This window comes from Lepisma saccharinum, chromosome 7 (assembly GCF_977018435.1).
Source record: "Lepisma saccharinum chromosome 7, izLepSacc3.1, whole genome shotgun sequence".
NCBI classification, from domain to species: Eukaryota; Metazoa; Arthropoda; class Insecta; order Zygentoma; family Lepismatidae; genus Lepisma; species Lepisma saccharinum.
In genome coordinates this window covers 39681411-39696156 of record NC_139235.1, presented here as the reverse complement: position 1 = coordinate 39696156, position 14746 = coordinate 39681411, and the positions used below count along the sequence as shown (strand labels likewise).

Sequence of the window (14746 nt, the reverse complement as noted above, 5' to 3'; positions counted from 1 at the left end):
CCACCACCGCTGATCTACGGGATGTTGCTAGAACGAAAGCATGCCAGATCTTCACCTTTCTTGCATCTGCGGCACCTTTCTATTTTTAGACAATGCAGGTCACATTGCAGCAACTTGAAAAACATGTGCTTGGCAACAAAGACCTGTTTTGGTCTTGCTTTCGAACTTTTCTTTATAATAGTGCAGTTTTCCTAAATGCCTCCCCCCCCCCCCACTTGTGGTGACATGGGAAAAATTCCTTGTGACCTTTCGAACTGGGAAGCAAACTTTTCACCAGTCTAGTTTCCAGTGGTGGAAGAAAAGAATTGCTAGCAAATCCGGCCTTTGTTTGTCGGAATTCTTTTTCCTTTGTGAGGAAGCTGCACAAAAAAAGCTGCCATTTTACTGCCATTTTTGTTCGACACCAAGACGTGCAAGAGTCATAATTGTTTAATATGTGTGTTAACAATAATGTAAAAGAAGAAAATCCCAAATCCAGCCAAAGCGACATTATAATGTAACAACTTCGAGCATGCTAGAGGATCTCAATCGAGATGCTCGGGATGCAAGGGGTTACATGTAGGATCTCAGTCGAGACGTTCGGGTTGCAGAAGGTTAAATATTGGGTTGTCTGGGAAGGTCTGAGCATTTTTGACATGGGTATATTTATTGCACCCTCCCCTCCACCCCACCCTGTGGAACCACATCTTAGGAGAAAATGTTGGTGGCACTGAAAAGCAGACATTCTACTGCATCGGTCAGAGACTTTTTGTCACGTGAGACCAAAGCTGTATTTCTGTATTGTGTGTTATACATGAAACAGAAAAGGTGGAAAAACTGTACAGAGTGTAGCATGTCGTTTTGGTGTTACTGCTACCACTTGTAGCACATCTATTATGGTAGACATGACTCTGCTATCTTTTTGTAGCGCAAACTCCCAGCTACTTTTTTGGAAATGTACTGCATGTGTAGGCAGCTCAAAATCCAATCTGTTTTATACTGTGTAACGTATTTCTGCATTTAGTGAAATTTAAAATACATATTATTACATAAATTTCGTTGTCGCCTGATTGCTCCTATATTTGTGTATAAGGACCATGTAGTTCATTGAAATGATACGAGATGGCAGCACTAGGCTAGGTAGCGTGTGTATGACGTAACAGCGTCACCTGATAATCGCACTCGCCCTTCGATCACGCAAGAGTCAACAAGTACGTTACTTGACTAGGAAGAATACGGAACGTACGATCCACGGAGGCCGTGCTTGGTGAAGAAAGCACTTGGATGACGCTTGGTGAAGAAAACAAAGGAGAATTTGGGAAGAGCTTCTTCCCTTAGAAGCCAGGCAAAATTACGATGGGAAGACGTAATTTGGGACTTCATTTCACGAAGGAAGCCATTTGACCACGTTTGCTGATACATGGAAAATTGGAAGTCTCGTGCCTAGGACTCGTCCCATTACTATACAGGTATGAGCAGTGAACTTTATAGTGCAACGTGTGTGGTTTTGTCGACCTTTTGAAATTTCGTCGAAGGCTGAAATAGCACAAGTACGTGGGATTTGATTTGCAGTCGTACTTTTGAGTGATAAATTACGTGACAGTAAAGAAGAAGCCGGAATAATTTAGTGATTTGCAATTTGCCGATAACTTTGCATTGATTGTACGTAAAAAAGGTTACGAGTGATTGTTGGATATTAGTATGCGTACATTAAGATTAGAAACGGCATGTATTAAATTAACGATTTGCATTTGATAAAAATGAAAATTTACTCTATTCGTCGCTAAAATACAAATCTGGCACATCGCGACAGTCTCGTAGTGCGACTTTCAATCTTTACAATTTATGGATTTGCTTCCCTTTTTATGAGAATCTAGTTAATTTGATATTATTATTGTACAAGGGTCGTTCAAGGTTGACTGGGACTTTTATTTCTGCAGAGGAAATAGGTAGCAGAAGAAACACCAAACTATGTCAGTTTTTCAAGGTATTCTCCGTGCACGCCGAGGCACCGTTGCCATCGTTCTGGCAGCTCCCGAATTCCTTTGGCGTAGAAAGAACTTGGTTGTTGTCGTAGCCACTGGAGGACATCACTCCGCAGTGCTTCGTCTGTCGTGAATTTCTTCCCTCCCAGATGGTCTTTAAGGGGTGCAAACAAATGATAATCACTGGGGGCTAAATCCAGACTGTAGGGGGGATGGGGCAGAACTTCCCAGCGCATGTCGGCCAGAGTTGTTGTTGTCACATTGGCCGTATGAGGGCAGGCATTGTCATGGAGAAGAATGACATTTCCAGACAACATCCCAGGACTTTTCTTGCGAATGAACTTTCGTACAGCACCACTCAACAATGTGGAGTAATACTGGGCATTAATCGTGCTCCCTTTGTCCAGAAAATCCACATGGATAACGCCCTTCATATCCCAGAAGACACTTGCCATGATCTTTCCATCGAACGGCTGCATTTTGCTTTTCTTGGGGGGCGGGGAACCTTTATGCCACCACTCCATGCTGCGTCTTTTGGTCTCTGGGGTTGAATTGTGCAACCATGTTTCATCACACATGATGATGGATTGCAACAATTCATCACCTTCTGTTCGAAACCGATTCAGAAGCTGTTCACAGACCGTCCTGCGTGTCCACTTCTGATCGAATGTCAGCTGGCGGGAAACCCACCTTGCACAGATTTTGCGGAAGCGTAAGTGGTCGTGAATGATTGTCTCAACACTCCCGACACTGATATTCACATCGGCAGCAATATCCCGCACTGTTACTCACCGGTTCTCAAGAATCATTTGCTCAACACGTGCGATATTCACTGGTGTGACTGCAGTCGGGCGAATGTGTCCATGCACTTCATTTGTCACCAGCTCCCGTCCTTCGCGAAACTGCTCACACCATTCATACACGCTTGTTCACCATACTGTGCTTGCAATCGTCTGAAAATCTCAGCTGGTTTCACTTTCTCCTTCACGAGAAATTTGATTACACACCGCTGCTCCACAGCCACAGACACGCTGCTTGCCGCCATGTTCGCTGCAACTGCTGCGCATGCGCGAAATATGTCATGCCGGGCGCTAGTTACTCGCGAAGGAATACATTACGTCACCCGCACGTTTCATCATGATCCGGCTATTCATCGATTTTTCACGTACGAAAATCCCGGTCAACCTTGAACGACCCTTGTAACTGTAACTTGAAGGCATGCATCCGTTGATTACGTAATTTGAAAATTACGTGAGTTTGTTGAAAGTTGTAGATGACATGATAAATATAATTGAGATAAGTTAAGATTGCAATAGTTTTGCTGGCCAAAACGAAAGAAGTCACTTATGTGTGACAGAAACAGTTATGTGTAATTTGATTGAAGTGATTAGTAAAAATATGTCGCTGCAATTCAAAATAATATTTATAAAAATGATTCAACAAGTTGCGCAAACTTCATTTAACGAGCCAGAGTGACTAGAGGGGAAATATACATTATCCACACTGATACAATAGCTCAACCCCTTTCTCTACAGCAACATTCAACTTCAACCCTAATAATATATATATATATATATATATATATATATAGGGTGACTGGTAATTAGATGTATTCCCTGAAAGGGGTTAAAGTAGAGACAATTTGCAATAAATTTGACCATATGATACCCTGTCCGAAAATTAGTAGTTTTCGAGATAATCGAATTTCAATTGTTTTTGAAAAAAATTACAATTTTCCACATAAAAAGATGAATTGAGAAAAAACTGCTCATTGTATGGAACTTATTTCAGCGTTTTCTGATAGCTAACAAATAAGTGGTTCGTTTAAAAAAAAAGTTTTTCCCAAATAACAATCACATGTAAGTAACAGGTGGGTCTAAACCTACAAGTGATGATAAAAAAATTCACTCTTAGTTTACTTGGCAATGTATTAATAACAAAAATGGTATGACACGAAGCGTACAAATTACTTAAATTACTTCCTTGTGTCATCTGCTATCCAACAAGGTACAAATGTTGCTAACATTCACATTTGTGTACAATAAATAATACTTCATTCATCTTCATGTGAATGGAATCAATGAACAATACAATTAAAGAACATTACACGTCTTGCTCAAAGTGGGCACCTCCATTACGAATGCAGGCACGCAGGTTTTTACGGACATTTGGTCTCGTAACTCGTGATGTGATGGTGTCCTTGATGTATTGACCAGCTGTTAAGATTTATTGCAAATGGTCTCTACTTTAACCCCTTTCAGGGAATACATCTAATTACCAGTCACCCTGTATATATTGTTTTACAAAATATAATCATTCTTATGTTTGTAGATTCGACCCGTGTCAGAAAATCATTGTGCCGTGCCCAGTGGAAACACACTGTTTTGTCTGAATTCTAAGGATCGTCACGTGGAGTAGTTGAAGCTAAATATGTTATAAAAAAAATGACCAAATATTGAATTGAACAAAAACTCCACTTGACAATTTACGAATCTAACACTGCCACCAGTCGGGGAAACATCTTGTCGGATACCTCACCCATAACCACGAGTGAGATACACGCAGCGATCAAGGAATTGCCTGCTTGCGGCGAAAGAAACCGATTACGAGAAGCAACTACTATGCAAGCGTTGAAGCCAAGCACTGGTGTCTGGAGAACGAAAACTGTAGAACTGTACTGAAGTCGAACTGATAAGACTTACTCCCGTCGTAACAAGACAAGCTCCCAGATCAAGGACAATCTCAAGAGAAGTACTGTGGATCGTGATTTTCTCACATGTGTTAGTGCTGATAAGGAAGGGAGTGGGGGGGGGGGATAAAATACACTAAACTTCCGCACACCACAAGAGGTGCAAGCCAATTTGTGACATATGGCGACAACGCTATCAGTGAATAAGCAATTGGAAGATGTTTTGCCAGATTTCAAGAGCATTCTGTGCTGTGAGCTGCTCACACAAAATCGGACAATCAATTCATGTGTACTGAGTTAAAATACTGAAATTCCATCAAAACAAAAGACCAGAGCAGGTTATTGGGAAAGGCATTGTGTTCCACCAGCACACTATGACGCTGCATGTGTCTTTGGACACTCATAGAAAATTATATAAGTAAGGCCTTACTTACGCTTTAGACGGAAGCATTTCCCATGGCATTTTTGCTAGCATAAATGCTTCCAAAAGTCTTGTAGCATTTTTTACAACAGACAATACTTTACACAGAAGCATTTTCTGTAACATTCCAGTTAGCATTTTTGATTGCGATGCAAAGTGTGCAAAGAACGTTAGGTAATACAAGGGCTATTTTCTTTTCAACCTCCGATGGCACCGCCTGGTGGCGTAAACGCTAGGAAGCGAGGCATTACTCAGCATGATTGGCATCCTCCCTGCCATTACCACCACCACCACTGCCAAGGCCAATGCTTCAGTTGAAGCTGAGCAACAGGCACATAGAGATGTCTGCTACAATTGACACTCGCGCCAAGTGCAAGGTGCATAATGTGATTTCTACAGGCAGAGGGGCACAATGCAGGAGAAATTCACCGTTGAATGAGCCGTGTGTACGATGAAAACTTTCAGAGTGATGGCGTGGTTTGCGAATGGTGCAGGAAATTTCAAAATGGTCGAATGGATGTTCATGATGAAAGTGGTTCGGACGAGGCATCGGTTCACGATATCGGAACTGTCCGAAGACTTTCCTGAAATTTCACGGTCAGCCCTCTACACCATTGTTACAAAACACCTTGGATACCGAGCCCGACCCTGTGGCCGAATGGTTAGCACATTGCGCTGCGATGCCAAGGGTCCCGGGTTCGAATCCCGGTCGGGCTTGGTTGTTTGTGAATGTCCATTCATCAATTTCATCATTTCGTCACTCATCCCCATCTTCGCAAATTAGCCAAGAGGCACAAAATGCAAAGTAAAATAAACTAAATCAATCAATCAATCAATCAATCAACCAACCTTGGATACCGAAAAATTTGTGCACGACGGGTACCCAAAATGCTGACTGACAACCACAAGAAGCAGCAAATGGCATCAGCCTTAATGTTTCTGTTATGTTACAAGGACAATGGAGAACGGTTTTTGCAAACAATTGTGCTAGGTGAGGTGATGAAACATGGGATGGACCCCACTTCTCCAAACAAGCCCAAAAGGTTTAGGCACACATTCAGCAACAAGAAGCTCATGGCTACAGTGTTTTGGGACCAGCAAGTTGTGTTACTGGAAGACTTTATGGAGCCAGGGACCACAATCAATGGGGCTGCATACTGTGAGACATTGCGCAGACTATGCAGAGCCATCCAGAACAAACGGAGAGGCATGCTGTCTTCAGGCAATATCTTGCTTCATGCTAAGAGTGGGCCAACAGTGTATTGACTGCCAGTGTTCCCGATGGAGGGTTGGCAAAACTTGTACTTTATTTTCAGGTGGGTGTCCGGACACTTCTGATCATGTAGAGTATGTTTGAATACTTGTCAAGCCTGCATTTTTTTGCTTGAATTTTCACATACTACACCTCCTCCATGTTGCAAAATGTGTGGTAAGCTATGAATACACACACTTATTTTTGGCAAATAAAAAAGCAAAATTTCGATACAAAATCAGTCAATTTTGCGTTCAAATGTGGTAAATAAAATAAAATTTGGTGTTATAGCGGTGAAAAATCTCATCAAAAGCAGTATACAAGGGCTATTTTTTTATCAATGTCCAATTGGTCGCGAAATAAAAACCACATTGAAAATCTGATGAAGCTGTGCGCGGATGTGTTGCGCAGTGTGTCTAGTATGCCCGTTGATCGAGTCAGTTCGAAGCGCGCAGTGAGCACGGAAACATGCCTAGAACATTAGTCACACACCAAGTGTGAAGTGCGTGCAGTCAATCGATTTCTTCATGCTGAGGGGTGCAATTCATCGACGAATGAAAGTATCTTTTGAACAAAATTGTCACAGGGGACGAGACATGGGTGGTCCATTTCGAATATGAAGAAACAAAAGAGCAATGCAAACAGTGGATGCATTCCGATTCCCCAGGTATACCAAAGAAGTGCAAGCGAACCTTCTCCATCAGAAAGTGTATGACTACTGTGTTCTAGGACAGAAAAGGAGTGTTGATGGTGGAATTCATGGAACGTGGCACGACCATCACTGCAGCCTCATACAGCGTGATGCTTCAACGTCTACGAAGGACAATTCAGAACAAGCGACATCATGTTGACATCAGGCATTGTCCTTCTTCATGACAATGCTCGGCCGCACACTGCAGCTGCAACACAGACACTCCTGCAGCGTTTTCGATGGGAGGTGTTTATCACCCACCTTACAGCCCAGACTTGGCTCCCTCAGAGTTTCATCTCTTTACGCACATGAAACGCTGGCTAGGAGGACAGCATTTTGGCACAGACAACGAGCTGCAGACCAGCGCAGAGAATTGGCCGAAAGCACAGGCGGCTGCCTTCTATGACGTGGGTATTGGAAAGTTGGTACCACGCTACGACAAATGTCTAAACCTGGGCAGCGACTATGTAGAGAAGTAGCTGGAAGGTGTAGCTAAATGTTGCAAATAAAAACATTTTTGATTTCACTGTGGTTTTTATTTTGCGACCCATCGGACCTTGAAAAAAAAATAGCCCTCGTATAAATTGACATTTTGGTTTTAAAATTGTGAGTATAATCCAAAATATGATTTCAAAACTGTACTTATTACACAAAATAATCATATCCCTTCTAATAGCACATTTATGTAGTTACCAGAGTATTAAGTTTATTCATGTATAAAGGGGTTATTTACAGCAGAATTAATCAATTTTCTGTGAATTGCATAACACACAAGATAATTCAAACTTCAGAAAGTGTTGTGTCAGTAAATAAACTCTAAATTTCGTGTTTGAGTCTATTTTGCATTTTGTAATTCATTTCGAGACAAAACATGGTAGGAAATTGCACCTCACACCTTTCAGAAACAAAAAAAATTACAGCCTGTTATTTACATTTCGTGTTTTCATCAAAAACAAAATATGCGTGCCTCTAGCTATGAATAATGCTTATATTATATTCAGTTCTGATGAATTGTGTAATATTGATGATAAGTCACCTCAGTGGTTAAGCATGTTGAGGGGTTAATTCTCAGTTTCACCAACAAAAGTTTCTAGGTTGAAATCCCAGCTTGAGCATGGATGTTCCTTTGTGAATGTCCCTTCGTCAATTTCATATAACCATCATTCATCCTCATGATTATGACAAGAAAGCAACCTAAAATCAGAAATTACATTTTCAATAGTATTTCCATTAAACAGCCTGTAGTTTTGTGTGACAATAATTTCTCCCAACATACTGAAAATTCATGTGAAAATTGAGGATGAAATGGGTCTTTGTTTTTCAATCCTACTCCCCCACCCTTTCCACAAGTTATGTGTAAATATATGTGGAGTTTCAGACTGAAGCAACACATGACAAGCTGCAAATGTTGCTTGTACGTTGCATTGACTGCACTGTTTTCTCAATATCTTGCATCATGTTGCCTCGGTCTGGTGAATGCTTTACATACTGGGATGGAGCCTGTGTAACTTCTCACTTTTGTGTGAAACCTCCATGTCTCATGGGTCTGAAATTTTCCCTGTAATGCCCATTCCAAGTATATTGGGCACTCTTGGACAAGGGAACACTAATGCCATCCACTGGTGTATCCTGAAAATTTGACCTGCTTTACCACAATAATGCTTATTTATTGTGTTTACAGGGTGATTCAAAAGTATCTTGACATTTTTTTATATCGCTAATGGATGGTTTTCAGGATGGGATAAAATACACTGTTGTTTTCCAACAAGATGGTACAACACCCCATTTCGTGAGAATCATTCAAGACTACCTCTTGACCCCTTCACCGATAGGTGCAAGCTCACAAAGACTTTGGGCAGCTTGCTCTCCAGACCTGACTGTGGGTGCTATGCCTAGATGTACAGGGCCAGCACATTGAAATGTACTCAGTTTGTCTTCTATTCTAGAGTACTTTTCAGCAGTAATTTCAATTTTCTCAATAAAATACTTTTTGATTAAAATGTATTTTTTATTTACCTTGTATTTAGTATAGATTCCCCTCCTCCTCCCTATCTAGATGAAATAGATATAATAGGTACAAAACAGTCATGCAAGTAGAACAAAAATACAAGTTCAACATCTTCAAATTTTATGGCAATTTCCCTTTTCATCGAAAATTGGACCTGGATATCTATTCCCTTAATGTAGCAACACTTCATCTGCCAAGCGTGTCACAGAAACAGAAAGGAACAAGCAGTTTACTACCGTAAATGCTGATTCCAGTGGTGGAACTGATGTGCCCACATTTTCTCCAGCTCCCTTGCCCTCTCTGGATAATTGGGGAGAAAATCCGGTCCTCAGTTTTTAACACGATCCTGTAAAAGTTCCATTTTCAATGATTGGTACCACTGTGTGACATGAATACACATACACACACACACACACTCTCTCTCTCTCTCTCTCTCTCTCTCTCTCTCTCTCTCTCTCTCTCTCTCTCTCTCTCTCTCTCCCCCTTTTTGCATAATTTATGAGGGTAATAACGTATTTGATACTACTACTACTACTGCTAATATAATAATAATGTTGGTCCTGGGTTCGAATCCTGGCTTGGGCATGGATGTTTGCGAGTGTTCATTCATCAGTTTCATCATGTCAACACTCATCCCCATCTTCGCAAATTAGCCAAAAGTGGCACAAAAAGTGAAGTAAAATAAAGCAAATCAATAATAATAATAATAATGTTATAATATTAACATTATTAATACATTATTATTATTGGTACATTTATCCTGGTACAAAAAGTTGTGGTTGCGCCTCTGTGGTAAGACCCCACACATTCTCGATCTTGGCCATTTTGGAGGTAATGTGATCAGCACTACACTCTGACCACCTTTACCCTCCAGGACTGCTCCCCAGGTACCCATTAATTTGAGGCTGGGTGAGCCCCAGAGTCGCTTTATGCAGGGACAAGGTTGGAAAAATTCTGACCTTAGATCGATCACCCACCCTGGGAATTGAAACCAGGTCGGTCTCCCGTGGGCAGTCAGATGCTCTACCAAACTAGAGCACCGCTGCTCTATATTTGCCTGTGTATCGATACTTTATATCTACCCTGTATTAGTTTCTGTGATATTGCTAGTTTGCACAGATGGATGAACATAAATGACACCTATAGGTACTATTTTTAGCTTGATACAATTAAAAAACAGTGCCTTGTATTGTGTGCTGTTTATTATTATTTTGGCTGAGCAATGAGGAATAATGACATATCTTAAATTTTTAGGGAACCACTTCAGTATAATTCTGTGAATACGGCAGCCTCTATGAGCTTGGAGAGTATCTCTTTTCCACATGGTCTTTGGACTTGTTAGAGTTGCAGCAATGTTTGTGACTGTACCACACAAGAACATTGTGAAATGGTACTCCTTCCTGTGCTGTATGGCCAGGTGTTAAACATAAACTTCCATGAAATACTACAGTTCCCGAAACTATGCAGATGAGCTCAGTTTTTGTCTACAGGAGAGAAAACATTTTTTGTTGGCTGTTGCCATTATTTAAGAAAGAAAAACATGGAATGATTTTATGTGATATCTAAAGTATTCCAACTATAATATAATGAATGTAGATCATGAATGAATCAGTGGATGCTCTTGAGTATTATATATACTTTGTTATCTTTATGCCAAGAAATGTTGTCATAAGTTTTTGATACCAAAAGAATTTAAGTTTGTAATCACTAGGGCCTTATTTTTGTTTGAGTTACATATTTCTTTCCTTTATATGTCGTCAAGAAAAAATGACAAATTTTAGTACATTTTTATGTTCGGACAGAAACATGTTTTACATTGTTTCAATGTTACTTTTTTCCACATAATCTCAGGTGTATATTACATTTTCCATTTAGAGCACATGCTTTTACACAAAAATTCAGTATTTGCATGATATTTCTAGTTTTTATCATCATTGAGTAATGCAGACATATTTGCGGAACAAACTTGAAAATATGATTTTCCACAAAGTAGGTATTTTTTACCTGATCATGGATAAAGTAACAAAAAAATTGAAATGTCGGAAGTGGGACACCTAATGCATGCAGCCGAAATTAGCACATTACAATTCCATTATTTCAAAATTACTTCTTAAAATAGAAAAAATGAATTTAATATACAGTGAAACACTGATTTTATGTTCCCCGGTTTTACATTTTCTTGCATTATACTTTCAATGTTTATGGTCCCAATAGAGCAAAATGCTATAAAACTTTACTGGATTTTACATTTTCCCGCATTTTAGGTTCCCCTAAAAAACATAAAATTGAGGTTCAACTGTAATTACTTCTTCCGTCAGCAACCGAAGAAAAATAGGACAGGTTGCAGAATATAACCAGACTATCAAAAATATATTACATGTTACCATGTTACACTTACATATTACAGTTATGTTTTGTGCATATTTATGTACATATTTCACATATTTTGACCACATAAAAATGTGGGCTTTAGTAAAGACTTCACCTGTACAGTCAAAGAGTTAATCAAAATTGTCACCATCTGTCTCATACAGGTTTAATCTCTTTAAAAACTTTTATGTTTAGACTGTATCGTTTCAAAAGTGTTTTTTTTTTTATACAAGATTTTTTTGAAAGTTTGCATAGCAACCATTACACAATAAAAAGTTGGTACTCGCAAGCAGTTCCTCTTCCAAATGATGTCATACTCACTCTTCAGTGTGCTACCAATTCCCCAAACTTTCTATTTTGAAATAACCCAATGGGGCTGAAACGTGGTTACAAAAAGGCCCTCAGTATACCATCACTGCTTGTGGATAACAACCTCCACTTCAAGAATTCTCTCAGAGTTTCTCCAGTAAGTAACAATAATACTAAATGTCAAAAAGTGATTGATACATAAAATCTTGAATATTGAACAAGTGGCAGTGAATTTAATTATATTTTGTCAGACCACCAAACTGTTTTATTGCCTTCTTCAAATCATTGTCTCTCTTCACACCAACATGCAGATAACTAAATTCTCTTTTCAGGAAATCTTGCTGTACTAATTTGATATTTTGAGTTCTAGATAATTTGTTTCACGAAAGGATTTTGTCTTGAAATTCTTTTAATGAGTGTTACTAGGTGTGAACTTCTACAGACTTATCATTCTTCAAGGGACCATAGCTAAACTGAGAAAGTTTTATAACATTCTGCTTCCCAAAATAAAGTGGAAAAATGTAAAATTAGGGTTTCACTGTATTTACAGTGGAGCTCTGATTGTACAGTCATGGACACTTCTGGGTTGTAATGAATACATTGACTTCCAATGGAATCATTACAACCCAGAAGTGTTCGCGACTGTACATAACTTTGGTCATCCCAATACAGCGTAATATTATGAATATTTCACAGAATTACATTTTCCCACCTAGGCCCTTGAGAACATATCATTGAGGTTCTATTGGAATGTTGTTGTTGTCCAAGGGAGACAAATTCATGTAATTTGTAACATTTCTTTTCCATTTTTTCATTTCATTGTCAATACCTGGACAACAAACCAGCCATTCCATTTTAGTTGCTGTTGTGGTATGCAGATGATGCTGCTACATTATGTTTTCTTATGACAGCATTAATCACACATTTCCTTATGTGAAATGTAGTGAATCACTGATCTGTGGCAGGAGGCACAACCTGATTATCTTGTGTCATGTTAGCAAGAAATTGTTCTTAAATTTGTTTGCAATGGAGGAAGCTTTTTTTTTAAGACACTGTATTCAGTTTCATAATAATTACAAACGGGGTATGTATACAGGGCTGTTATTTTTATATGGATATTATACAAAAAAAGCAAATAAATTATAAGTAAAATAATTTTGGAATATTTTTTCACCCATGTTGTTTTTCAGGTTAACCTACAAATAAATTGTGAGGGAAAGTTATTAAATAATAGGAATTTTATTAAGAACTTTCTTACAAGAGTACTTACAGAAATTGTTTGTGTCTTATTTTACAACATAATCACCCTGACTCACAACACACTTGGTCCACCTGTTCGCAATGTTGTGGATCCCTGCTAGAAAAAACGTTTGTTGGTGTTGCTTTAAGCCAACTTTGCACAACCTCCATTACCTAATTTTCATCTGCAAACCTCTAAACCTACAAATGTTCTTTCAAAGGTCCAAACAAGTCAAGGTCAGATGGTGCCAAGTCCAAACTGTATGGGGGCAGGCATTGTTGTGAAGCAACGATACTTCTTTTTTAGAAGTCCCTGGCATTTTGATTGTATCGCAGGCTTCGATTTGTTCATTATCATGTCACTGTATCAAGCACAAGTCACAATTTTACTCTATTCCTGGAAGTGCACCAATATACGGCCATTGACATCCATCCCAAAAGATAGCCATCATGACTCTTCTAGCAGAGGTTCCCTGATAGCGCACTGGTAGCGTTGTCACTTTGTAATCAAGGGGTCACGGGTTCAATACCCGGTGGAGACACATAGTGCTTCAGATCGCACTTTAAACTGTATGTCCAGTCCCGATTAGCCTTACTATGCATAAAGTGAACTTAAAACACCAAATCAATCAATCACTCTTCTAGCTTAGGCCCTTTTGTGTGCGGGGGGGGGGGGGAGATGTCGGGTACTTCCACTGCATTGATTGTCTCTGACTCTGGTTTATAATGATGTACCTAAGTCTTGTCTCAATTACAATTCAATCAAGAAAAGCATCTCCTTCACAAGAATAATGGACCAAATGCTCCTGATAACTCATCTCCCATGCACACTTGTGATCATTGGACAGCTGCCTTGTGATCAATCTTTCCAATATGCGAGTTCATCATGGACAATATTGTATGTAGAGCCATGAGTCGCGTTAAATTGTACGGGAACTTCATCAATAGAGACTCACTTGCAGTCGTGAATTCATTGCCTCAGATGCCATGCCAACTGATCTCTGTTGTCTTCTGTTTTTAAATTTTTACACCCATTCATGCACTCTTCCCGGACTCAAGGAACTGTCTGCATACTCAATCTTCTTTCTTCTGTAGATTTCGGAAGGTTTCACACTCTCTGACCAGAATAAATGAATAAGGATTTGTTGCTCTTCCTCAATACAATTCGATGGTGGAGTGGCAATTTTGTGTGAGCTGCATTGGTATATACTAATCGATTGTCATATAAAGTTTTTGCTAAGGGGACATTTTGTGTCCTGAAATAAGAATTCCTTATGTGCATCCAATGGTGTACGCAAGGGGGGGGGGTTATGGGGTTTAAACCCCCCTTGAGCTTGTGAAATATTATGAAAAATGCTGTGGAAAAAAATTTGAATGGCCAATTTATCACAGTCAAAGATCTGGGACATTACTAGTACTACTTCTACTACTACTACTACTACTAATAATAATAATTTGAATTATTATTTCCATGCAGCATGTAGAAAAGAAATGCATTCCAAACACACATGTCTTTCAGAGTGATGCCTTGAAAATAAACACGAGTTCTTGAAAATAAAATATGAGGGTAACTATGATTTAAGAGAGAAAAAAATGTTTTGTTTCTCAGTTGCAACAATGTTCAATACCTTGGCGTATGCAGGATTTTTTTTGGGAGGGGCTGGAATAGTAAATGTGGCTAGCACATGGCTTCGTTTTGGAGGGCAGGGTGCATAATAAAATATTTCGTATTTTTAGAGCTTTTCAGTCTATTAAAATTGAATTCGAAGACAAAAATGGTAATCGGGACTCATTTTAAAAGAG

At 39.3% G+C, this 14746-nt stretch overlaps 1 protein-coding gene across 1 annotated transcript; it reads left to right on the top strand.

Annotated features, from left to right (window-relative positions):
* The first annotated feature begins 5962 nt into the window (after window positions 1–5962).
* Window positions 5963–6340, top strand: LOC145990431 (uncharacterized). The gene has a single exon (XM_083126124.1). It carries the CDS (start codon window positions 5963–5965, stop codon window positions 6338–6340), a length of 378 nt encoding a protein of 125 aa, XP_082982250.1.
* The last annotated feature ends 8406 nt before the right edge of the window (window positions 6341–14746 follow it).

Coding starts and splice junctions, on each gene's coding strand:
- LOC145990431 (XM_083126124.1), top strand. CDS start 5,963: ATGCTGACTGACAACCACAAGAAGCAGCAAATGGCATCAGCCTTAATG.